Below are 26,471 nucleotides of genomic sequence, written 5' to 3'. Positions count from 1 at the left end.
CAGTGACTGAAAAGGTCAAAATATCAACATTTTAAGAGACGCTTCCTGACCTTTGCACATGTTCTGGTGTTCCTTAAGGGTCTTCTTTTTGATACAATATTATGTCACATGACATACCAAAATGCATTATGGTGTAAAATGGTCATTGATGTCTGTTATCCAGGAATGACATTAGAGAAATCACAATTTGGGGACAAAAGTCTTTCTGTCATAAAAATTAAAATAAGCTTAGTATTACCACTATATTTGTAGGTATCGTTGAAAACATCAATACAATTATGCCCAAGTAGATTTTAAATACTTTTATTTATATTTTTTACATTTTTGCCGTATTTTTGTATTCAGATTTTAAGCCGGGACAGTTACCCGGAATGACATTTTAGGACTTTTGAGCTCAATAGTTCCTTAAAGATTAATTATTTATAATAAATTCTCACATGAGTAATTAAAGAGGGGGAAGTTGAGTCACTTATGAAGTGCATTTAAAAATGTATACATTTTTAATATTATGAATATGCTTTGGACACCAGAATTGACACGCCACGTCATTGACCCATAAATGAAAACCAACGCGTTGCCTACAGTGTAGAGGCTCCGGCGTCCTCATGAGCCAAGCATGAAGGGTCCTAATGGCACTTCTCCCGGAAGGGCGCGCGCGCACCCGTAGACCAGAGCGACGAGCGAGAGAGCAGTACGCCCCTATGAGTACGCCCATCAAAGCGCTGTGCTCGCGATGTCAAAGAAAGAAGTGTGTTTTTGGTTGCCAGGGCAAGACAACCCTGCACAGATTCCCGAAGAACCCAGCGTTAAGGGACCAGTGGATGGAGTTTGTTTTTCCAGAGCATCAACGGAGTTCCCTGTTCCCAGCTGCATTTCGACGATGGTTGTTTTATAAACAAGACCCAGTTCGACGCCGGATTTGCAGATCGTCTAATGCTTACGAATGGAGCAGTCCCAACGATAAAGGTTCACAGTCGTGCGTTGGAACCGCAGGCGGTGAGTAAAACTGCTTCAAATGTCTGTGTTGTTAGCTATCGGCGCGTAAGCACAGCAAGTAAACAGTGAACAGCGCTCGTGATTCTTTAGCTCCGCCCACACGGCACGCCTCCAGCCGCTCGTTTTTTTCCGGAAAGACTCGGTACAACCTATCTTTCTTTTATAAATATAATAAAACTAAAGACTTTTTGGAGATATGAAGGATGCAATACTACTCTATAGGTACTCAAGATTAACATGAGATTGACTGAAAATGAGTGTTTCACCCCCCCTTTCATGTCCAATTCTTCTACATATTTTCCAAGCTTGTTTTTCTGCATCTTATTTCTTCATCTTCCAGGTACAGAATAATTTTTTTGCTTAACCCTCTGGTGCTCTTCACGTGTAGGCTGAATTTTTTTTTTTTTTTTTTGTCAATGAAATGAATGTACTATATTTTAGTTTGATGTTTTTTATTTCATATTTTGTATTTTTAGGGGATTTTTTATACTAAATTATATTTACACTGTATTTATAATCCATTTATTCCCTTTGAGCATAGACCTGAAAATTCAATTTCCAACTTAAAGGAGTAGTTCAGAAAATTAGTCCATGATTTACTCACCTGAAGGCCTTCTGAAGCAGACCTAGTTTTTGTAAGAAAAATATTCATATTTAACATGTTACAAAGTAAAATTCTAGCTTCCGGCCAAGCGAACATACTTGCATCTAAAGTACAACTTACGCAACTTAACTTTCATTTGGCTGGAAGCTAGTTATTTTACTTTTAAAAGTTTTAAATATGGATATTTTACAAACGCATTGCTTCGCATCAGATGCGTTTATTAACCCCCAGAGACCCGTGTGGAGCACTTTTATCATGGATAGATGCACTTTTTTTAAACTTTAAATTGATTGTTGCAATCCACAGCCATTATAAAGCTCGGAAGCGCAAGGGTGTTTATTAATATAACTCTGATTGTATTCGTCTGAAAGAAGAATGTCAAACACCTAGGAAGACTTGAGGATGAATAAATAATGGGCTAATTTTAATTTTAAAGTGAACGACTCCTTTAAACTGTCGTAAATCTCGACTGCTTTAGCACAGGCTTAAGTTTGATCTCTTTTCAAAGACGACATTTGGCAGATTATTGCTGAAGTGAAAAAAAAAAAGTTTGAAAAAAGTGAAAAAGTAACAGAATTTTACGTGTGTTGTTATGAAAACTTCAGAAAAATACTATTTTCAATTTTTATATGAAATATATATTTTCAAAATCACATTTTATTTTAAAACTGCAAGAAAATCAAAGTCATAAATCTAAACAAGTTTGAAATTGATATATCAAAAAAATAGCTTTCAGTAAAATTTTGTTTGGCTGCAGTACCAAAAAGTTTTTGTACCAGGTAAAATTCATCTCCCATTCATTTCCAATGCGCTCTTTTTTGACCGGGATTGTGAACGTCTCACACAACGTCTATTTTTTTATTTTTTATTATGCTATTTATTCCATTCAATTTAAGACGCAGACGAGACGTAGAGTTTGCCCAACTAGAAAAAAAAAATATCAGGTACAATACCTTGAAGTGTCGAGTCAGACGCCACGCGTCATTCACGTGATTTTTGATAAAGGCTATTGCATTTTTATAGCTTATTGTTGGGGTTATTATTATTATTTTTTTTTTATCTTTTATAATTTTAATAAGCCTAGGCTACAGCACTGGTATACTAGACATGGTCACCAACTCGATCGCGTCAACTGGTAGGCTATGAGGCTGCCTCTGTAGATCCTGTAAATAGAACAATAAAATAGAAAAAAAACAGCCTACATATCTCTGATATCCGAAATAATACACCTACAATCTGCAAACACAAGAACTATTAGGCTATAAACACAAAACAGTTTATGTCCTATAGGCCTACTTTACTATAGTTCGACGTTTGTTTATTTATTTAGGCCTTATTATTTTATTATTTATTCAATTTTTGTAACCGCAGCATAATAAACCATGATAATCCGTATATAATAATAATATAATAATATATTATGGGATAATCCATAATAAGTTTCGTTTGTCACATTCTAATGTTTCGGTTTTCAGCATATTTTTATTCCAAATATTCAGCAGATATTAGTGAGCCTATTGCACATTTAATTTATGTAGCCTATTGTTTAATTGCAGTTACGAAGGTTTTACTAGTGTAATAGGACTTATTTATCATGCATAATGCAAACAGTTCTGGCTCCGCACATCAGATGACTGTTTCATTTACATGTTGAATTAGGCTACCCTTCGTTTATTAATTGTAATTTTTATTGTGGTAGTTCTGTAATATATGGAGGACGAAACATGTAAAAACAATAAATAAATACGCAAATGAATTAATGAATTAATAAAGTCCACAAAATTATAGAGAAATATAGTATCAATAAAAAAATGTGCAAATAAATACATAATTACCTAAATCCACATCTTCCTGAATAAGTAAATCTATAAATAATGAAATGTGCGAGTTGATATTTATAATTAAATATATTAAAATAATGTTGGGGAAACAAATTATGTTAAAGGAAATGCTAAACTGAAGGTTTATTGTTAATTCTCTGCTAAATTCTAGGCTAAATAATAATAATACTAAACTTTGCTCGCCTTTCTCTTTTGAGGTATAACTGTTTTAAGTATAATTCTGTTAACTGTCAGATCGCATGTCAATCAAACTTCGGCGAAACTCTAAAACTAAACATTACAAATATTATATATGTTACTTAAATTAGCCCGAATGTTTACAACTATGTTCTTTTGTGTTGGTCACGAGACTCCTAGTAGTGAATAGTACATATATGCTAGAACAACTTTTTATGAGTTTTTTATAAGTATCTGTGGATATGTTGACAAGAAACAATGGCAAACAAAAATGTTAATATGATCATTTGTGTAAATTAATATTTACGATTTGGAATAAAAAGCTACACATAAGCAAGGTAAAAAAGCACATAATTGCTAATAAAACATAATTGAAGATCAGTGGGAAGACAATAATAATGAATGAGTGTGTGGAATGTGCTGGAAACACCCTGGCAGCAAACGCAGACATCACGTTCGGACAGACGAACGAGTGATGTGGCAGACATCTGTTACAAAGTCATATTAAAGAACCGATCGGAAAGCCATAGAAGCGAGCGTTTTCAGTTCAGTTCTCGTGCGTGATAAGGTCCTCAATAAGGATAAGGAAACCCTGAAATAAGCTCTTCACAACTACATCATCTACATTCAAATATTAAATTAAAAGAATAAAGATGTTAAATGTAAACTACTCACCACAGACAGAAACATTGAACATCTTGTGTTTGATTTTACTGTCTTGGCTGATCTTTAGTTCATAAAGTCCAGTGTCTGTGTCTCTGGTGTCCTTGATGGTCAGAGATCCAGTCTGCTTGTCCAGCTCCAGTCTGTCCAGGAATCTCTCCTCAAGACCAGTGTCATATATAAAAACGATCCCTCCTCTGATTTCAGCTATGAGAGACCCTTTATCTCCAAATCTCCACTCTATGAGATCATCTCTGTGTACTTCAGTAACATCAGTGTTTAGAGTGACATCCTCTCCCCCCATCACTGACACTGTCTTCACTTCATGTCACAGGAGCACATAGAAATAGAGAAATGAGGAGAATATAAGTGAATTTGCAGATGAACATGTCAGAAACACTGAGGATATACTGTGTGATTCTTCACATGTGCTCATAACATCTACTGTAATAATCAGTTCATCACGTAGATGCCTTTTTAAACTAAATTATGAATAACAATTCACAATAAGGTTGCATGTGTTCATTTTAGTTACTGTCATAGTTAGCGCAAATAAACAGTTCTTCCCAGTGCATTTATTAATCTTTTAATAAATTTATCAAATTATAATATATCAAATTTTTCAAATTATACATTTTTAATATTAGTTCAGGTAGCCGTAAATGGCATTTATTCCTGTATTTTCAGCATCATTACTCCAGTCTTCAGTGTTACATGATCCTTCAGAAATCATTCTAATATGATGATTTGCTGCTCAAGAAACATTTCTAATTATTATTAATGTTGGAAAGAGTTGTGCTGCTATTTTTATTTAAACAGTGATAATAGAAAATAGAGAAGAACAGAAAGTTCAGAAACTTTAAATAGAAAGTTCAGAAGAACAGTTATTTCTCTATTGCTAAATATTCTCTGTTTTTGTTTAAGGGCTCGTATTTTGATGTGTACTGAATCACTTCACGTTTTCTCTTATAGTTTTTGTTTCAGTGGTTTCCGATCAGTCCTCCACTAATTTCTAGTTTAACTGATCAGTATCCTGTGTTTAAATAGCCCTCTGATTCAGTCTGTTGTGGTCAGTCGTTATCTTTGGTATATTTACAAAGCTGTCTCGTTTATGGTTTTTATCACTCGTTTAGGATTGTCTTGTTTACCTTCATCTGGATTGTTTCAATAAATGCTGTGATTAGATCTTTGCCTCTGCTCCATTCATTCTCCACTCCAGAATCACACCGTGAAAATAAAAAAAATATTTACTGTCACTTTTAAATATTTTAATGCATCCTTGCTAAATAAAGTTGTTAAATTATTATTGTTTTTTTAAATCAAACTTTTGAATGGTGGTGGCGGCTATAAAGAAACAACTTGAGGATCAATGGGGAGGTCAAATCTGTCTCTTGCTAATCCTAATTTGTTCAAAAAGTTAATAGATCAACAGTTGAGCGCATCTTTCAACCAATTTCATTTAGACTTTTATTCACAACACTGATCAACGCACATCAATCTGAGCGTTTCATGTTCAGGTAAACGGAAGCTCAAACATGCGTGACACGCTAGAATCAATGATGTTTAAGTCTCATAATATTTGCACTTGCGTTTAATTTCAAACAATTAAATATTAATGGAATTCGCTTGAATGAATAAAGAGAAATTAAAATATTAATTTTTGGGATTAAAGATAATATGGATATAACTAATATAACTCATACTAATAACTAATATTATAACTAATAGCTTTACATAAAGCTACATTTGTCAACATTCGTTAGGAAACCTGACCTAACAATATTATATAATTTATTAATCTAGTTCAATAATCATTTATAAATTTATTGAGACATGTTTAACATAATAACATTACATTACTTAACATTACTTACATTAAACTAAATATGAAATATAAAAGCAACTCCAAGGAAGCAAGAAGACATAAGTTGTTGCAGATTTAAATTTTTTTTTTTTTTTTTTTTACATTTTGATTCTATTGTGCACGATGTGATATACAAACTAGTTATCTTTTTTACAAGCAATACATTTGTTACTGCAGAATTTCATTCAGTGTTCATAATAAAATTGTTTTCAGTTATCTTTTGAGGCTGGTTATTTGTCACCTATGGTATCGATTTAGTATCAATATTAGATTCTGGTATCGTACCAAAGTCAAAATTGCAGTACAGAGCCAAACCTATTCTCTTGCTTTATCAGCTGTAATACTTACGCTTTTGTTTTTCTAGTTCAGAGATCTTGTGGCGATAGTAAATCACACCAGCAGCAGCAGCAGCAGCAAACACCAGCAGCAGAACAACAACTATTCCTGCTACAGCACCTGAAGACACACCTGATGCTGTAATGATAAAGACAAACATTAGTGTGAATGTGTCTGATCTATAACACACACTATAAACATCAGCACTATATAACCTGAGTGTAGATCTGATACTGTAATGATAAAGACAGACATTAGTGTGAGTGTGTCTGATCTATAACACACACTATAAACATCAGCACTATATAACCTGAGTGTAGATCTGATACTGTAATGATAAAGACAGACATTAGTGTGAGTGTGTCTGATCTATAACACACACTATCAACATCAGCACTATATAACCTGAGTGTAGATCTGATACTGTAATGATAAAGACAGACATTAGTGTGAATGTGTCTGATCTATAACACAAACTATAAACATCAACACTATATAACCTGAGTGTAGATATGAGTGTATTTAGTGAGTATATATATATGCTAATGACTGTTGTATATATAAACATTAAAACAGTGATGAAACAATTTAAAAAAATTTAACAACAGTCAGTATTTATCACAGATCTATTCACAGGTTTCAATGCAAGATACAAGCAAGCTCTTTTAGCTAATAAAAAGTCCGGGTAAGAAGTTGTGAGCTCTGAAAGTTATATTGGTTTGTTTTAAAGGAGAGTTTCATGATTTGAGTCCATTAATGTCACATCATCTGAATTATTCATAGACAACTGATAAAAAAAAAAAATTCATAAGACTCGAGTTACTCACCACTGACAGTAACAATGAATCTCTTGTATAACATCTGTTTGTTACTGCTGATCTTCACTGTATAAAGTCCAGAGTCTGTGTTTCTGGTGTTTGTGATGGTCAGAGATCCAGTCTGATGATCCAGCTTCAGTCTGTCTCTGAATCTCTCATCAGTATCATGTAATAGTTGGCTCTTTGCCTCTAAATCATGTTTAGCTATGAGTTTTCCTACATCTCCAAAACTCCACACTATCAGTTCATCTCTGTGTAGTTCAGTAACATCAGTCTGAAGAATGACAGAATCTCCCTCCATCACTGACACAGTCTTCATTTCAGCTTTAACAGCATCAATAACAGACTCTGCAAGAAACAGATTCACAGACACACTGATTAAACATGTTGAACACTGTGACTGGCACTAGAATATCAGTTTATCTTATGGTCACTACACAAGGCATATGCAGATTGATAAAGGTAATCAGTTTAGTACAACAGTTACTTTTGGTTGACTAATATAATGATGTGTCTTTTCATATAAGACCACAGGAACATTTCAATATTTGAAACACTACAATTGTATGTGTTCAGTAGACAGAATTACAACTCATAATTCTATACAATAATTGATCTTGCTTTGAATTATTTCAAAACTATTACCAATGGAATCAAACTAAAAATATCTGACCAAACTGTGCGTAAAATGTAAGTCAATCATGTGATCATATGTGGCCCAATCACAGCTGTGATGATATTCAGAACAACAGCATGACTGTGATATCGAGAAACTACAATTCTGTAAGACTGTTGAGCACATAAGTAATATTTGCTGGTGAAATCTCAGCTTAATTCAGTTTAATTAATAAAACAAAACATACTATCGATAATAAAAGTATTCTCACCATAGACAGTAACATTGAATGTCATACGTGAGGTCCCAGAGTTGAGGTCGATCTGTAGTTTATAAAGTCTGTTTGGTAGTGATGCACCGAAATGAAAATTCTGGGCCGAAACCGAAACCGAAAATTTAGGATGCACATGGCCGAAAACCAAAACTGAAGCCGAAAACGGCTTCTTTTAAAAACTTATATATATATATTATATATTTTTTTTAATTGCTTGAATTTAATGGATCTGAAAAAAAAAAATAAAAAAATAAAAAAAAAAAATCACAAACCAATAGAATAATCAAACTTTTATTAAGTTACATAACAAAATTCTTTAAAGTTTTTATTCTTCAAGTTTTATGTTCCATCAAATAAAATAGTTTTTTAACAGTTGTGCGAGAAAAGATACACAATTATCTGAATAACTGCACACAAAATCACAGAATGGCAGTGGGCCTCTATTCTGCTGCTGCATGTAAATAGGGCTGTCAAAATTGCTCAAAAATGACGTTCGAATATTCCCTCTAAAAAAACTCATATATTTGGTTGCGCATTTTGTCAATGACACGCGCATTACGACAATAACAGGACAAATTAATACAAAGAGACATAACGACTTGTATAGGTAGTTTATTTAAGTTTAAACATATTTGACAACGTATTACCTACACAAAAACAAGTAAATCAACTAATGGTCAAGACCGCAGACCTCACTCTCGCTCGCACTCGCAGTCTCTCTCTCTCTCTCTCTCTCTGCGCGTAACGGTTTAAATGAACAACAACAATAAACAAATGTTGAGTGCTGATCAAGAGTTTTGTGCAAGCAATTTAAGGTTGCGACTCTTGTCCCAAATATAGCAGGCTTCATTCAGTGATTTGAAACAAATATTATTAACATTAATTGAAGTTTTACAGTAGGCCTATATAGAACCGACATCGAACGCTCGCAAAGCAGATAGCCGCAATTTCAGGTGGTGTATCAAACCTGTTGTTGAAAAGTTCTTTGGCACCATACCCCCTCTTGAGATTTTTGCAGAACAAATGTTACATATTGCAACTTTGGTGTCCTCATCTGAAACTTTAAAATACTTCCATACTGCTGACATGCTTAAAGGGAAACTCCACCGCTGGAAAGATGAATGTGTATTTAAAATAGGTCATTTATGTAGAAAAAAATTTGAAGAAATTTTTGAATTTGGAGCTTTCTAGACTGAGAAAAGCCAGAAAATGTATTTTTGGCTTATGTGGATGAAAGACAACAGCTCCCAGAATGCACTTGCTTCGCTGCCCTAGAAGGCCACTCCCAAGCCACGCCTACCGGTTAGAGAGCGCAGTTGAAAACAACAAGGCAGGCTACTATAATGAGTCTCCGTGACGAGTTTGCCAGGGATTTCGAGATCGCCCAAAATGTTCGGGATTCGGCTTTTGCGTTCTACAGTCGCCATTCATCATGTTTACTGTGGCGAGCAGGACGAGGCTGAGGGCCGCGGGAGAACGGCGCGAGGCCGGTGGCGTCATTACTGAGACGCATCGGTCTCGTATCTTTCACGGAGGAGCGGGAATTTTCATAGCAATGTTAAAACGCACATCAACCGATCACTTGTTTAGCGTTCATGTAAACACTACATTCAGATTCACCAATCGGAATGAATTCAGTTAGACTGAAACTAAAGGTGTGCATGTAAACAATGAATGGCGACCGCAGAAAGCAAAAGCCGAATCCCGGACATTTTGGATGATCTCGACGGCCGGACATGTCCGGGAAAAAGGATGGTAACCCCTAATACTCAGCTTTCTCCACAAAACAAGAGCCTGCTAGCTTAGCTTCCAAAGAAAGACTGATCTGTGATAGGTCTGTTAGCACATTAGGTCCAACCCCCTATGGGCGGGTTTGAAAGGGTGGGAACTAGTGCTTATAGTCTCAACAGAAATCCCCCACTCTTACACTTCCTCCTACAATGACGCAAAATGACGATTTTTGCGTCATTGTAGGAGGAAGTGTAAAGAGGTAAATACAGATTTCTCTCGTCTCAGGGGAAAATGAGAAAATGTTGCACGACCATTCAATAGTATGACTGGGTTTCTAACATTGCAAAGCTTAATGCAAATGGGTGGAGTGTTCCTTTAATCTTTGATAGGCAGACACGTAATAACAGCTCGACCGTGAGTGAAACCTAAGCGCTTGCGCACGGATGGGAGGGGCGGGTGACATTCATTTTCGGTTTAGGCTGTTTTTTTTTTTTTCGGCCCGAAACCGATAATGCCATTTTCGGCCGAACATTTTCAGCGGCCGAAATTTCGGTGCACCCCTAGTGTTTGGTTCTCATGTTCTTGATGGTCAGAGATCCAGTTTGATCCAGCTGCAGTTTGCCTCTAAATATGTCAATGTGACTAGGATATGAGATATCCTTTCCATCGATTTGAGCGATAGTGGAACCTTTATCTCCAAACCTCCACAGTATCAGAATTATTCCCTGTGTTTCAGTAACATCAGTGTTTAGAGTGACAGATTCTCCCTCCATCACTGACACTGTCTTCACTTCATCTGCATCAACACCAAACACTCCTGCAGAACCAACAGAAACAGAAACAGTTTCTCACAGATTAAAACCATATAACCTAAGTAACACATTTACTTAGTAAATGTTAGTGAACACATTTAACTGAGATCAGGCTTGCACAATAAGCACAATTTGACTAATTAAAGAGCCCCTATTATGCCCATTTACAGGTTCATAATTTGGTTTATGGGGTCTGCTAGAATGTTTACTTCATTTAAAATGTTTAAAAAAAACTCTTATTTATAATTTGCATTGTTGCAGCACCTGTTTTCAGACAAAAAAAAACAAAAAAAAAACTTTTGCTTTTTTTCCTTCTGAAAAGAAAATCTGCTCTGCTTCGTCTGTTGTCATTTGTGACAGTAGTTAGGGTTTATCAGCTTGTTTTTATTGAATGTCATTGTCGGACTCTGGCTCAAACTGATACACAAAACCAATACTTTGCATGAGTGGGGACAGAACACGTGATAACCTTCCCCGTGTATTGGCGAACCGGCTTTGGACCAATATATCGGGCCTTACACCTAGCTCTCAAAAGTGTATTTATATTGGAATCTGTTTCAGAAATATTTTGAAGGGATTATTTTTATTTTAACAGCTTTTGAAGCTACCAAGGGTTCATGTATGCAGTATCCCCAGCCAGCACACCCATGTGGGGCCCAAATTAGTATCACCTGGGCTATATAATTGTGTCCCAGCCAGTTTTGTAAGAAGCTGCTCACTGCAGAGCAAATGGGTGAAGCTTACATGCAGCTCCTCCTCACTAGACCAGGGAGGAGCAGCGAATGTAATGTAGGCCTGATGGGTGGAGCTAGAATATCTAACCACACCCTACCCATACCCACAACAACTATATACCTCCACACCATTAGAGCTCCAGAGAGGAGGAGCAGGTCGTCATTTGACTATGAAGCAGTGGCGGCTTGTCAATAGAGGGCCCTAGGGCGCCGCCCCATCAAAAATCCAGAAATATACATGTACAATAATGATATAAAAATACAAAAATAAAATAGTTTACTCATACGATGTGCCGGCTGGTAGTAAAAAGAGCCTCAGCATTTAATAAAAACTGGCTTTAAGACCTGAAGCTGGTCTCTAATTGGTTTCTTCAAGATTCTCCTCCGGACGCAGGTCGTTGCGTCCCTGGCGAATCAGAATTGGATACATGTTATTTTATCCAATCTAATTGGTTCTCGTCACCTGTCATTCAACTTTACGCTCTTGGCCACTACTGCGAGTGCGCGGGCGACACCTTCAAAACCTTGCTAGGCTGACCACTTTTGTAGAAATAATGGCAGCAGTTAATCCAAATTCTGTAATTTATTTACAAAAAAAAAAAAACTTTCACAAGGCTTTCGCTGGAAGAAGAAAAAAAAAGGATAAAGGATCTCAAACCGGACCAACCAGATTTACAAATCCAGTAGCAGGCCAGCGACAGAGGACGAAGCTAAACGAAGTTTTGTGGACAACAACGGGGGTAAGAGACCTCAACCATCTATCTGAAAAATATACCTATTCCAGCTGTTTATGGAGAATAATCTCGAAGAAGTCTTTTTTTTTCCTGAAACTGTGTCTCTCCTAAAAGTTCTCATTACCACACCCATGACCACGGCTGAAGCTGAGAGGTGCTTCTCAACCTTGAAAAGAATAAAAACTTTTCTCAGAAACACCATGACCCAGGAGAGGCTGAATGCACTGGCACTGCTGTCCATGGAAAAGAGACTTGTTACTGAGATGACTGACTTTAATCAGAGAGTCATTGGGAAATTTGCTGGCCAGAAAGAAAGGAGAGCAAAATTTATGTTCAAGTAGGAAACATGCTTTTTGGTACAGCTTTGTGGGATTTTTTTTTTTTTTTTAAGAATAATTATAACCAGCCGCCACTGCTCTGAAGTGAGTACCACTTGAGTTTTGTCCACAGTTTCCATGTAAGCTCCACATGGGTTGAGTATGCACACTACAGAGTGTTAATTGTAACACTGAATACTTATAGTATGTTAGTTATTATCTAACACTAGATAATTAAGTGATTAATTGAGTGATGACTGAGCTTTATTGAAGACAGCTGATGATAACAATCAGAATCACTGAAGGAAAGAGGAACAACAAGAACGAAAAAAAGAAACACAAGAACTATAACTGACTTCAGCCACAGGCTTAGATGAAAGACATTTAAGGTACGTTTACACTACAACAATATGCTTAAAACAGAGACATTTTTTATTTGAGTTTTCTACGTACAGACGACACCATTATCAGAACGATCCCCCTTTACACAGCTCCACGAAAACAACTAAAAACCCTGTATTTTGAATGAAACACTATAGACTGAACAAACACGTAATAAGCATGTGCATGACGTCATCGTCTTTGAAAATTTTGCATTTTCAGGCACCCAAAACGCTGTTGTCGTGTAAACGAATGGTAAAAATGTTTTTAGTTGAAAAATGGTGTCATGTAAACAGCCCCTAAATCTCTCAAGATCTCAGCAGAGGACGATTAAACAACTCCACAAACATTTCCATCACTTATCACTAACCATATTAACTTTATTTATTTCATTCATTTACAGTTCTTTTTGAGAATTAGCCTAACAGAGGTTTAGATGTTGATGTTTTATTGAAAATATTTGGTCACCATTATGTTGATCAATGTTTACTTTAGTTGGCCAGTTTGACTCTTGACTTTTTATGTCAGTGTGAGGTCTTTGTAATTTGTTGCAAAGGAGGCCAGAAACAAAAACTATATACAGTAGGCCAGTAGAATGATTCACTAATTGCATCAATGACCAAAAGTTGTTGTTCATTATTAATAATGATTTTCACCAACAATACTTTCATGCCACATATCAGACATTATGAATTTTAATTTTTAAATACATTGAGGGGGGGAAAAAATCTTTAGACATATGTATTAGGAGTCAGCAAATGAATCTCAACAACAGTGACATGCTCCAAGCCCCACTGCATGCTGGGAGCCTGTTTTTTTATTCTGGTGGTTCCCAGCATGCATTGCCGCATTAAGCATGTCATCGTTGTTGAGATTCATATGCTGATTTTTCGCCTTTGGGACGTAACTTCGCTAAGTGGGAGAGATTGTATTTAATGAAATTTACTCAACACCGTTTTAAATGAAAACAGAAAACTTTTTCTGGCCGTTCATTGGCACGACAACAGCGCCTGGTGGTTTGAGAACGCAAACAATAGCCGCGTTTCCACCGAACAATGTTCTCCATCTCAGACCCTTTAAATCGGAGTAGCGATTGTTTAGTCACTTTAGTGGATTGTGTTCATTTCTCATCCTGCCTGGGGGAACTATTAGCAACCGAAGTCCATTATCTTTATCTAAAATAGTTTTTCTCACACATACAGAATGCAAAAACTGCTTTATCCGGTTTTATCCTTAAACAGGAGGGCATGTCTAAAATAATTTAAATAAATGTGATCATTTTCATAAGGTAAGTTAATGAAGTTCAGGAAGAAGACAACAGTCGATGAACGCTGTTATCGCTGTCAAAGTGAAACCTAAAGTGTAAAAAAAAACCCAAAAAACCCAGAAATCGAGCACTTACCACATATTAGTAGAACAATCTGAAAGAATTTGAAGGTGTACTTCATGTTGCAGATTTCAACAAAACCTAACTTCGATTGTTTTTAATATTCGTTGTTTGTTTGTTACTGAACCACGCCCTACCGACTGAAGGCGACGATTGTTAACCCTAATAAATACCAACAGAGAGATTTTTATACCGACTGTGGCTGATTAAATCATTTACACTATGATTTATAACCAACTAAAGAAGAAGTACGTTTACTTGTCCAAATTTGGGAAAACTGTAGCAAAGCGCTGAAGACCGCAATGGCGGAGACTCTAACGGTTTTCTTCTTTACGGCGGATCACAAACTAAAAACGAGCATTACCGCCACCTGCTTCTTCTTCTTCTATCCAGTTTTACGGTGGTTGGCATCCAGCTTTTTGGTGCATTACCGCCCCCCTCTGCTCCGGAACCGCCACCTGCTGTTTGGACTAGACGATTATCTCTTTTCTTCTTGGTACAGTGTTGCCACCCCGTTTTGAGTAGCCTACTTGTCTTTGACAAGACAATCCAATATAAAATATGCATTAGGAAGTAAAGGAGTTGCAAAAATACAGAAAATGACAAGGTAAAAAAAATAGATAAAAATCACGGCGCTCTTGGTGCAACGGTCTATATGCTAAACAATCACAAAAGAATAATCAAATTCTAATAACAACAACAATAACTAATTATTTTATATTTCTCGCAGTGTTTCTGTGTGGGCATTCGATTTCAATGGCAATTGATTATTAGAGCACGCAACAAACTCAGTCATCTAATTAATTACTTGACAACCCCAAAACATCTTAGCAAAAAGTATGGAGTGAATTGACACATTAGACAGTGAATGTTGTTCATAAATACATTCCCACATGGAAAGAACCTATATGAGGATATATGCGCATATATGAAACCTATATGCAGTTTATATGCACATATATGCTGCATATATACAGCATATATGCACATATATGATAATATATATGCTGCATGCATGCCACATATAGGCAAAATTGAGGTGCATATATGTGCATATACAGGCCATATAGGTCTCCTGTATTCTTTATATCCACATATAAGCCCTATATGTAGCCTACATACAAGAAATGTCTCCTATATAGCTCATGGCAGAATCTGGTCATTTTGTAGCTCATATATCACTTTGGCAACTGTCATTCATGATGCCTAGCTCAGATAGGCACATCTATCAATTCGAAGCTCACGGAGATCAAAAAGATATATATAGCCTATATATTTTTTTCTGTTCAGTTTTTTTTCTTATTTTTGTTCTTGTACTATTTGATTGTTCTTAAGTAAATAAATAATGTAAATTTCTACATTTTGGGCTTTTATTTATGTTGCCTACACTGTAAAAAAAAAGTGTAATTTTACAGGTAATGGTCTGTATTTTTTTTTACAGAATTTTACCATTTTGTCATTATACAGTGAATGCCTGTTATTTTAGAGATATTTGCTGTAATTTAATCTAAAGATATATTTCTTAATTTTTCTAGGAGTGACTATGCTATTGATCTTGTTCTTTATTTCTCTGTGTTTTATTCATATTTTATGCAATTTTTTTTATTCACAAAAACAGATGTCTCAATACTTATACATAAAAGATTTGATGTCTTTATATCGCTTATTGTAAAATCTCTTAAACTCATTGATAACAATAAGAACAACAAGTTTCTTAAGAATTTTGATCACATTTTTCTCACTGGTTGAGGTGTCATTGTTATTTCTCTGTATTTTTTTCTTTTTCTTTACTTTTCATTTTATGTCAATGTATTCAATGCATTTTCTTGCAATAAAAAAGCAACAAAAATAAATAAACAAAAAAAGATAATAAAAGATTAGTGCAGCAACATTTATGCACAAAACAAGCAACAGAATCTGACTGATTATTAGCTCGGGCAAGAAAAATATGTTGAGAGTTCTGTTCAGAAAATGAATGCATTAAAAATGTAGTTGTTATTAGATGGAAGGTTTTAAAACTTTCAATAGAGCAACTGCGGATTTCCAAATTAGTTTTGGGCTTTCGTTAAAAAAAAGTAACTCTCAAAACTATTTGAATCTGAATTCAAATTTGTTTAAAGCTGCACTTCAACTTAACTGCTCTCATTATAAAAAGACAAAATAACCATATAATTGTCTTACCCTGACGAAATGGCAGATGCTTCAAGTTCAGGCCCGTTAACAGTGACGTTCTGAAGGAATGGGTGAAGCCGTCGATAGGCGAATTGGAGAAATCCTCAAGTTTCCCCGTAGCGGCTTGTCAATAGAGGGCGCTGGGGCGCCGCCCCCATCAAAATTCCAGAAATATACATGTATACAAAAATGATATAAAAATAAAAAAATAAAATAGTTTACTCATACAATGTGCCGGCTGGTAGTAAGAGATTATCTAAATGCTTTGCTACTTTTGCTTTCACTAAAGAAAGCCAAGGAAGGAAGTCCCCCTAATTCTCTCTTGAAGACCTGTGGGGATTTCTGCATGTTGGTTATAAAAGGACAAAGACACAAACACTCCATCCTCACAAATGACGAAGCATACATTTGAAAAGAAGAAACTGCAACATTAAGCCTGTGTATCACTTTCAGGTATGGCAGGCTATTTTAAAATTGATGTTTTAATGTTTTAAAATAAGAGCTGGCCATTATTTGTTTCTACTTATTAGAAATTAGATATTTTGTACATGCCTCTGAAGTGTAATAATGTGACATAGGCCTATCTCAAAAACTCTGCAGTGAAATCATTTCATATGAGGTAGACATCTGTTAAATAGGAAAATGCTGACTGATTTTGTCACTTATTGGGAGCAGTATGCTAGCTGGAGCCGTTTACCTCCAGTCTTTATGCTAAGCTAGCGGTGGGTGTGTCAGACGGAGATGAAAATGGTATGTATGGACTTATCTAACTCTGGGGATACAGTGAATAAGCTAAAGTCCCAAAAAGTCGGCGTGTTCCTTTAAAGTTCTCACGCCAGAGCAGTGAGTGATTTTTCTCTTTGTGTTTTTTTGTTTTATTAGCAGTGGAGGGATAGTTCCCCCAAAAATGAAAATTGTCATTATTTACTCTCTCAATTTTTTTTACACCCAAAAAAGTTTCTTTCTTCTGTTGAAAATAAAAGTTATTTTGAAGAATGTGGGTAACCACTAGTGCTGGTCTACTGTGACTTCCATAGTTTATTTTTTCCTATATGGACATCAATGGGAACCAGCAACTGTTTGGTTAGCCACATTCTTCAAAATGTCTTCTTTTGTTTTCAGCACAAGAAAGAAATTAATAAAGGTTTGGAAAAACATAAGAGTGAGTAAATAATGACAGATTTTTTTGGGTGCACTATCCCTTTATGGACAAGCGGCAGCATGTTTACAATTAGGTACTTTCGGGTACTCGGGTATTTTCACTTTAACACCGACATGCATCTAATATACACTACAGGCCAAATGTTTGGACACATTACTATTTTTTTTTTTTTTTTTTTGAACATTATGTTTATTGGGTTTTTCAAAGTTAAACACAAAGTACAACAAAGTACAGCAGAATAATCAAAGCAAATCTTTTATCCCCGCACATACTGCCCTAAACATGCCCCAAACCTCAACCCATAGTGCCACAAATAAACCATGAATAAAATTAAACAAGAAAATATAAAAAGTTAGGTTCTAAGCATTCTGTCCTGTTATACCCAAGTAAGAAATGAAGCTACCCCAGTATTTGACAAACAAATCTTGACGCTTTTTCAAACTAAATGCAATTTTTTCCAAAGGCATGTAAGATGACACTTCTTTAATCCACATGGAAGTAGAAGGTGGATTAGAATCCTTCCATCTCAAAGTTATACATTTCATGGCTGCTAGTAGAGCTAGTCTGACAAATCTCAGATTAATTCTTTGTTGATCAAGTAGTGTAGTATCCCCTAAGAGGGTAAGTCTAGGCACATTAGTACCTACAACTATAGCAATAATCTCTAAGACCCCTTTCCAATATTCTTCCAAGTCAGGGCAAGACCACAGCATATGTAGAAGAGTCCCTCTATCTGCTTTACATCTAGGACAGATCTCTGAGTAGGAGCTTTTAAAAGAGTGCAATCTAACTGGAGTATAGTAAACTCTATGTATCACATTAAATTGGACGACTATTGATAGAAAAAGTGACACATTACTATTTGTAATGTTTTTGAAAGAAGTTTCTTCTGCTCATCAAGCCTGCATTAATTTGATTAAAAATACAGATTTTTATATATATATATATATATATTGTGAAATATTATTACAATTTAAAATAATTGGTTTTCAATTTATTATACTTTAAATTATCATTTATTTCTGTGATGCAAATCTGAATTTTCAGGATCATTACTCCAGTCCTTTAGAAATCATTCTAATATGATGATTCATTATCAAAGTTGGAAACAGTTCTGCTGCTTAATATTTTTTCATAACCTGTGATAATTTTTAGGATACTTTGATGAATAAAAAGTAAAAAAATCAAAATAAAGAAGCAAATGTTTTAAAAATAGAAGTCTTTTGTAACAACAATATACATTACTGGTCAGTAACTTGGGGTCAGTATTTTTTTTATTATTTTTTTTAATAAATCAATACTTTTATTCAGCAAGGATGTGTTAAATTAATAAAAAGTCATAGTAAAGAACATTTATATTATTAGAAAATATTTTTTTATTTTGAATAAATGCAGTTTTTTTTTTTTACCTTTTATTCATCAAGTATATTAGGCAGCAGAACTGTTTCCAACACTCATAATAAATCAGAATATTAGAATGATTTCTAAAGGATCATGTGATAGACTGGATGTCTCATGTGACACTGAAGACTGGAGTAATGATCCTGAAAATTCAGCTTTGCATCTCAGAAATGATAATTTAAAGTATAATAAATTGAAAACCAATTATTTTAAATTGTAACTAGATGTACCGCATCGCGGTACAAAATATGACCGCCGCTCAGGCCTGCACTGGCTTTCCACAAAAATAAATGACGTGGAGTAATTTGGCTGTATTGCGTGTTTATGTATATACCTAAAAAAAGTAATAGTATGTGCATGTCTGTCTGTGTGTGTGTGTGTGTGTGTGTGTGTGTGTGTGTGTGTGTGTGTGTGTGTGTGTGTGTGTGTATGTGTGTGTGTTTGTGTATGTGTGTGTCTGTGTGTGTGTCTGTGCGTGTATGTATGTGTGCGTACATGTGTGCGCGTGTGTGTTTGTGTGTGTGTGTCTGTGCATGTGGATTTGTATGTGTGTGTATGGGTGTGTGTCTGTGCGTGTGGATGTCAGTGTGTGTGCATGCTTGCGTTTGTTTGTATTCCTGCATGTGTGTGTGTGACAGTATCATCCTAAACCAGCAACCCTTCGCTCAACAGCACCATCTACAGGCCGATGAGTGTACAGTCACTAAATGTGCACATAAATGAATTTAATTTATACCCCCCCCATGGATGAAATTCTACAAAACTTAGCAGAGGATACCCCCAGAGGATGTCAAGTTAATCATACACATGAAATATGGTGCAGTTCTGAACATCTCCACTGAAGATAGGGGCGATTAAAGCAGAATAATATTGCATTTTCATTTTTTATGGGAGGGGCGCAAATCACAAATGAGTGATTATGGGCTAGGTTGATGTGGGCCCTTAAGAGCAACATACCATAAAAATTTCTTCATCCTCGGTGCCACGGTTCAGGTAGTTATTTAGGAAAAACTGAATTTTTGGGGGTTTGGGGGGGCCCAGCGCGGGGGGGGGGGGGGGAGTGGCCCCCGGGGACCAAACGAAATTTTTCCGTAGAAGTCTAGTGGGGCTACATGCCCACCAAATTTCATGTTCCCCGGTGCTTCGGTGTCCCTGGTATCGTTGACGAAAAATTTATGGGGGCCCCAGCGCAGGGGGGGGAAGTGGCCCCCGGGGACCAAACGAAATTTTTCCGTAAAAGTCTAGTAGACCAACATACCATAAAAATTTCTTCATCCTCGGTGCCACGGTTCAGGTAGTTATTTAGGAAAAACTGCATTTTTTGGGGTTTGGGGGGGCCCAGCGCGGGGGGGAGTGGCCCCCGGGGACCAAACAAAATTTTTCCGTAGAAGTGTAGTGGGGCTACATGCCCACCAAATTTCATGTTCCCCGGTGCTTCGGTGTCCCTGGTATCGTTGACGAAAAATTTACGGGGGCCCCAGCGCGGGGGGGGGAAGTGGCCTCCGGGGACCAAACGAAATTTTTCCGTAAAAGTCTAGTAGACCAACATACCATAAAAATTTCTTCATCCTCGGTGCCACGGTTCAGGTAGTTATTTAGGAAAAACTGCATTTTTTGGGGTTTGGGGGGGCCCCCGGGGACCAAACGAAATTTTTCCTTAGAAGTCTACTGGGGCTACATGCCCACCAAATTTCATGTTCCCCGGTGTTTCGGTGTCCCTGGTATCGTTGACGAAAAATTCAGTAAGGTGACGAAAAAAAAAAAACTTTGACAATCCCTATATGACCGCTATATAGCTACGCTAGCGGCGGTCATAATAATATATCACAATATTAATTTTTTTCTGTATTTTTTATCAAATAAATGCAGGCTTGATGAGCAGAAGAAACTTCTTTCAAAAACATTACAAATAGTAATGTGTCCAAACTTTTGGCCTGTAGTGTACACGCATATGACATGCACCAGATTTTCTCTCAAATGATTGCTTTCACTTTAGACATAACCAACTGTGTTTATGTAAACCTTGTGTGTATTTGACAGTATTAGCGCAATAAGACTCGAAATATAACTTAGTCCAGTAACCATGCGCTGTTTGACATGCTTTTTAGTACCTGTGTGCTTAGGGTGTACGCTCTCAGAAAAGCGCATGTTAGAACAGCGCATCAGCACACGACTGAAATGTTTAACCAGCAAGGCTTTAAAGCACATGCAAATAATGAACTTTTGTGAATTCACATGTAATGTGAATGTATGTCGCATTGTTGAGATGGAGGCGCCAGAACTGCAACTGATTTAATGCACTGTGGCCCGATACTACGATATTTCTTAAAAAGCAGATTGTGCAGACATTTAAAAAATTGTGATATCGCACACCCCTAGGTCCACGGCCACTTCATCCAACGCTCTTGATGTTTTTAAATTTCCTGTTACGACTCGGAGTGAGAAACCGCTTCAGACCATTCAGTTCATGCAGGGAACTGAACAAATAATTCAAACTGATTCGTGAACCAATTTAGACAGTTTTGCCAACTTGTTTGATCAAGTTTTTGACAGAATCAACTCAAAGGAGTGATACATTTGTGATTCATGCATGCTTACTCATACTACTACTAACGTAACCTCGGTTACCTGAGATAACGGGAATGAGTACTGCGTCGCTAGACGCAATGGGAAAAATATATTTTTTCTCTGATTTACTGAAGTTTTAATAAAATCACGCAGTGAAACTGCACGAGCCAATGGTCGTCACGCAGAGAGAAAGAACCTATGGCATGAAAGCCAGAGCTGGCTGAAATATAAGGTCTCTATATAAGCGGGCATTCTGCCCTAGGAAATCAGGTTAATTCGACTGAAGCAACAATACGCCAAGTCATGCAGCATGAGTGTGCTTCACTTCTGATGGGGCATTGTAGGCCCATGGAAGTCCAAACCAAGGTAATCATGTCTACTATCCAGTGGGATAGCCTCTGCTTCATGACCGGAAGACCTTTGGTGCGGCTGCCCAAGCACACGAAAAGCTGCTCAGACTGCCTAAACAGGGCCGAGCGCTCAATATATACTCTTAAAGCCCGAACGGGGCAGAGTAAATGAGACTCCTGCTCTTCCACAGTTGGGGAAGAAGAAGAGAGAGAAGTAACCTGTGCTCTGAAAGGAGTCGAGAGCAGTTTGGGCACATATCCGTGTCTTGATTAGAGGATGACCTTGCAGTAGTTAGGCCCGAACTAAAGGCAGGAAGTGCTCACAGAGAGCGCTTGCAAGTCACCCACTCGCTTGACCAATGCTAGAACTAGCAGGAGGGCAGTCTTTAGCGAGAGGGGACGTAAGTCAGCCAGCTGGAGTGGCTCGAAAGGAGGGCCCCTGAGGGCCCTCAGGACAGTGGACAAGTCCCATGTGGGGATCGTGACAGGGCGAGGAGGATTTAGTCGCTTAGAGTCCTTCAGAAAGCGAACAACCAGGTTGTTCCTGTCCACTGATTGGCCAGCCACTGGAGCATGGAAAGCTACAAAAGGGCTACGAGAAGCTCCCTCCACTGGACGTGGTGGCAATGGCTTTGTCCAGTGGAGGGAGCTTTTCGTAGCCCTTTTCCTCAGCGCTGTCAATGGTAGTGAAGGGGGTGGATTGGAATCCACTGCTGCTTCAATGTATATGTCATAATCAAGGTATTAATCAATATTTTTCGTTCTAAATATCAAATGAGTTAAATGACTTCTCTGGAGATTTTACTTTGTTATAGAAGTTACCAGTGTGATTACTGAAATGTTTTTTTCATGTATTCTTTAATGTCTGTATTTGATATCTGAATGCAGTAACAGTAGAGAGAGTTAAAGGTGCACAACTCATCAAAGTGACAGGTTTATTGCACCAATAAAAAGAGCTTGCCCCTTTGCCGCCCCTCCCACTTCCGGTTTGGACATCTCCTTCTCTCCCACTTATGGACTGAACACGGGCACTGGACGGTTTTTCCCACGCTCCCCCATTCAGCCCAACCCCATTCTTTATGTGTGTTTTGTTTTTGTTCAATGTAAAATTGTTCAAAAACAATATATATTAACTTTTTAAAGGGGTCATATAATGCCATTTTTGTACAAGCTAATATGAATATTTAGGGTCTAAATTAAAAGTTTGTAATATACTTTAATTAAAAATTCTCATTAGTATTGTAAGAAAACACTAATTTTACCTGGTCAAAAACAGCTCTGTTTTCAGCACGCCGTTTCAGTGCATGTGTCTTTAAATGATAATGAGCTTTGCTCACCCCGCCCCTCTGTTCTGTGCATACACCGTTTGAAATAATAACACAATAACCATAACGTGTTGTTCATTATAAACATGGGATTATGAATTATATTGAGAACATCATACATAGAAAACATGCTGTAATGTACCCTGAGTGTAAACCTATAGACGCATTCATCGTGAAGCATGCAGCAAGGTTTGCAAATTTGCAAAGATTAATATAAATATTAATATAAAGGTTAATAAAACATTGCACTCACTTCTTCTGGAGGTTCAGCAGGAACACGTTGGTACCGATCCGTTTTTTCTCATTTGTAAAGCTGTCTGGTGTGAAATGATTTGTGCAAACATGAAAGCATGTGATCATGAGGGAATCCCCGCGTCAATGCTTTGGGAATATTCCCTTCAAAAACAAAACTCAGCCACTGCATCTTCAACGGTTCGGATTTAGGAACATCAAAATGACGCTGTGTTCCTTATTTCACCGAAGAACAGAACACCACAATCGCAGACGCCATTCTGCTCATAGACAGTGCTCCAGTGAGGGTATCAACAATGACGTGCGGATTATGATGACAGACAGCTCGCTCACGAGCGAGGGCGGGTCTGTGTTGAAACGCTGCTGTCAATCACCAATCGTGGGAGGGGCGTCGATTTTGTGACGTCACAAAATCGAACGGCTTGATTTCAGAGAGGGTCAAACATATAAGGAGATTTTAAAAGAAAACACTGGATGGATTTGTATCATTTTATGATGGTTGTGTACAGGCACTGCCAACACACATTTCAGTACAATCAACTTGTAAAAGTGCATGTACCATTATATGACACCTTTAAAAAAAAATCAGACATCAGACAAGTACAGTCCTGTTTTCTAACATTTGGGGTTGCACAGCCCTGGCAGTGGCTCAGCCACACACACACACACACACATACCCATCACACCCCCATACCACCCCCACAGAGTGACACTCACCTGAGAGGTTGATTTTAAATTTAAGATAGATAGTTACCTCCGTGGCGTGAAACTATATGCGAAATAAGCATCAGTTTTTTTGTTTTTTTTTTACTACTTTAACTCATTTTAATCAGTTGAAAACTGTATCATTTATATCTTTTTTTTTATTTCCTTTTATAAATGTTTTAATTCTCCTTGTTTCACCTCATCCCCCACACACACACGGCGTCGCAATGTCTACATTGATGTTTTGATCCCATGTGGTGTATCCTGTATGTTTTATTATGTGGAGATGAAGGCTTTCTTTGAAAGAAAGATGAGGCGGGAAAAAGGTGTTTTTGAAATTGCGTCGAGCGATCTTTAAAAATGAGCCAGACTATTCTCATTTAAGCAGTATTACTTCAAGTGAGTCACTGGATCGCAATCCCTACAAAAATGGCTGGAGGTCAATATGAAATGGAAGGGACTTTATCGGACCTATATTTTGATGAAGATTTGCCACAAATTCTGAATGAGCTTTGTGAGTATTTTACAACAATCTTTTATTAAAAAATGTATGGATGATTTCCGACAATAATATATATATATATATATATATATATATATATATATATATATATTTGTTTGGGTTTAGATGACAAATCCTTTCCAGAGGGTGTCTCGCCGGTGGATTTTTTTCAAGGTGAGTGATGTATTTTGTTATATCGTTTTTTTGTTTTGTTTTTTACTTTAAAAAGAAAAAGACCTAACAGTCGTAACAATAATTCGGCAGATATTCCAGAAGCCCCCCCATCACAGACGCCTATCCACACAGTAGAGGTATCTACACGACCATTGGACAGCACCCCCGATGCGTCACCAGAATTGTCCAATGACACATACGATGACATCACACCTTGGAGTACGCCTGAACAGTATGTCTGCATACAGACAGAAACTTCTCCAGCTGTTGAATGCAGTGTGTCTGACATATGCAAAGCAAATCAGGAACCTCCAACCAGTGACAGAGCTACGTTTTCTACCGCGCGAACACAACACTATGCTACAGGAAGAGGGATAAAGCGCCTCCGAGAAGTTTACGGGGGATATGATACACTCAATGGGGAGCAAATAAGCTTTCCTGGCGAGGGTGTGTGATGACTAACATTTTGTTTTTGTTTTTTGTCTCATCATAATTTTTATTTGTTGAATTGTTAAAATAATAAATGTTATTTTCCAGAACAAAACTTTCCGGATGAGTGTATATCTACGACGGATTGTCAAGAGTCAGCCAGCGGACCATACAAGAAGCCATTCTCGGATTTACACGCAAGAGATTATATTTGTTTGGGTTTAGATGACAAATCCTTTCCAGAGGGTGTCTCGCCAGTGGATTTTTTTCAAGGTGAGTGATGTATTTTGTTATATCGTTTTTTTTTTTTTTTTTTTACTTTAAAAAGAAAAAGACCTAACAGTCGTAACAATAATTCGGCAGATACAGTGGGGCAAAAAAAGTATTTAGTCAGCCACCAATTGTGCAAGTTCTCCCACTTAAAAAGATGAGAGAGGCCTGTAATTTTCATCATAGGTATGCCTCAACTATGAGAGTCAAAATGAGAAAAAAAAATCCAGAAAATCACATTGTCTTATTTTTAAAGAATTTATTTGCAAATTATGGTGGAAAATAAGTATTTGGTCAACAACAAAAGTTCATCTCAATACTTTGTTATATACCCTTTGTTGGCAATGACAGAGGTCAAACGTTTTCTGTAAGTCTTCACAAGGTTTTCACACACTGTTGCTGGTATTTTGGCCCATTCCTCCATGCAGATCTCCTCTAGAGCAGTGATGTGTTGGGGCTGTCGCTGGGCAACACGGACTTTCAACTCCCTCCAAAGATTTTCTATGGGGTTGAGATCTGGAGTCTCCAGGACCTTGAAATGCTTCTTACGAAGCCACTCCTTCGTTGCCCGGGCGGTGTGTTTGGGATCATTGTCATGCTGAAAGACCCAGCCATGTTTCATCTTCAATGCCCTTGCTGATGGAAGGAGGTTTTCACTCAAAATCTCACGATACATGGCCCCATTCATTCTTTCCTTTACACGGATCAGTCGTCCTGGTCCCTTTGCAGAAAAACAGCCCCAAAGCATGACGTTTCCACCCCCATGCTTTATAGTAGGTATGGTGTTCTTTGGATATAACTCAGCATTTTTTCTCCTCCAAATACAACGGGTTGAGTTTTTACCAAAAAGTTCATCTGACCCTATGACATTCTCCC

At 37.1% G+C, this 26,471-nt stretch overlaps 1 protein-coding gene and 1 long non-coding RNA gene across 2 annotated transcripts in view; one reads left to right on the top strand and one right to left on the bottom strand.

Annotated features, from left to right (window-relative positions):
- The window catches only part of LOC308701400 (uncharacterized protein), a 39,592-nt gene extending 24,916 nt beyond the window's left edge, over nt 1–14,676 (bottom strand). Inside the window, exons 1-4 of the mRNA XM_081383666.1 lie at nt 14,301–14,676; nt 7,309–7,647; nt 6,494–6,619; nt 4,294–4,602 (exon numbers count right to left, since the gene is read on the bottom strand). Of these exons, the coding sequence (XP_081239792.1) occupies nt 4,294–4,602; nt 6,494–6,619; nt 7,309–7,647; nt 14,301–14,346 (820 nt within the window). The 5' untranslated portion in view covers nt 14,347–14,676. The remainder of the gene's footprint in view (nt 1–4,293; nt 4,603–6,493; nt 6,620–7,308; nt 7,648–14,300) is intronic.
- The window catches only part of LOC308701967, a 756,660-nt gene that overhangs the window by 303,478 nt on the left and 426,711 nt on the right, over nt 1–26,471 (top strand). The window lies entirely within an intron of this gene.

Source organism: Scardinius erythrophthalmus (assembly GCF_964197995.2).
Source record: "Scardinius erythrophthalmus genome assembly, chromosome: 14".
NCBI classification, from domain to species: Eukaryota; Metazoa; Chordata; class Actinopteri; order Cypriniformes; family Leuciscidae; genus Scardinius; species Scardinius erythrophthalmus.
Note: the sequence above shows the minus strand (reverse complement) of the source record. Positions and strands in the feature narration are given on the sequence as shown.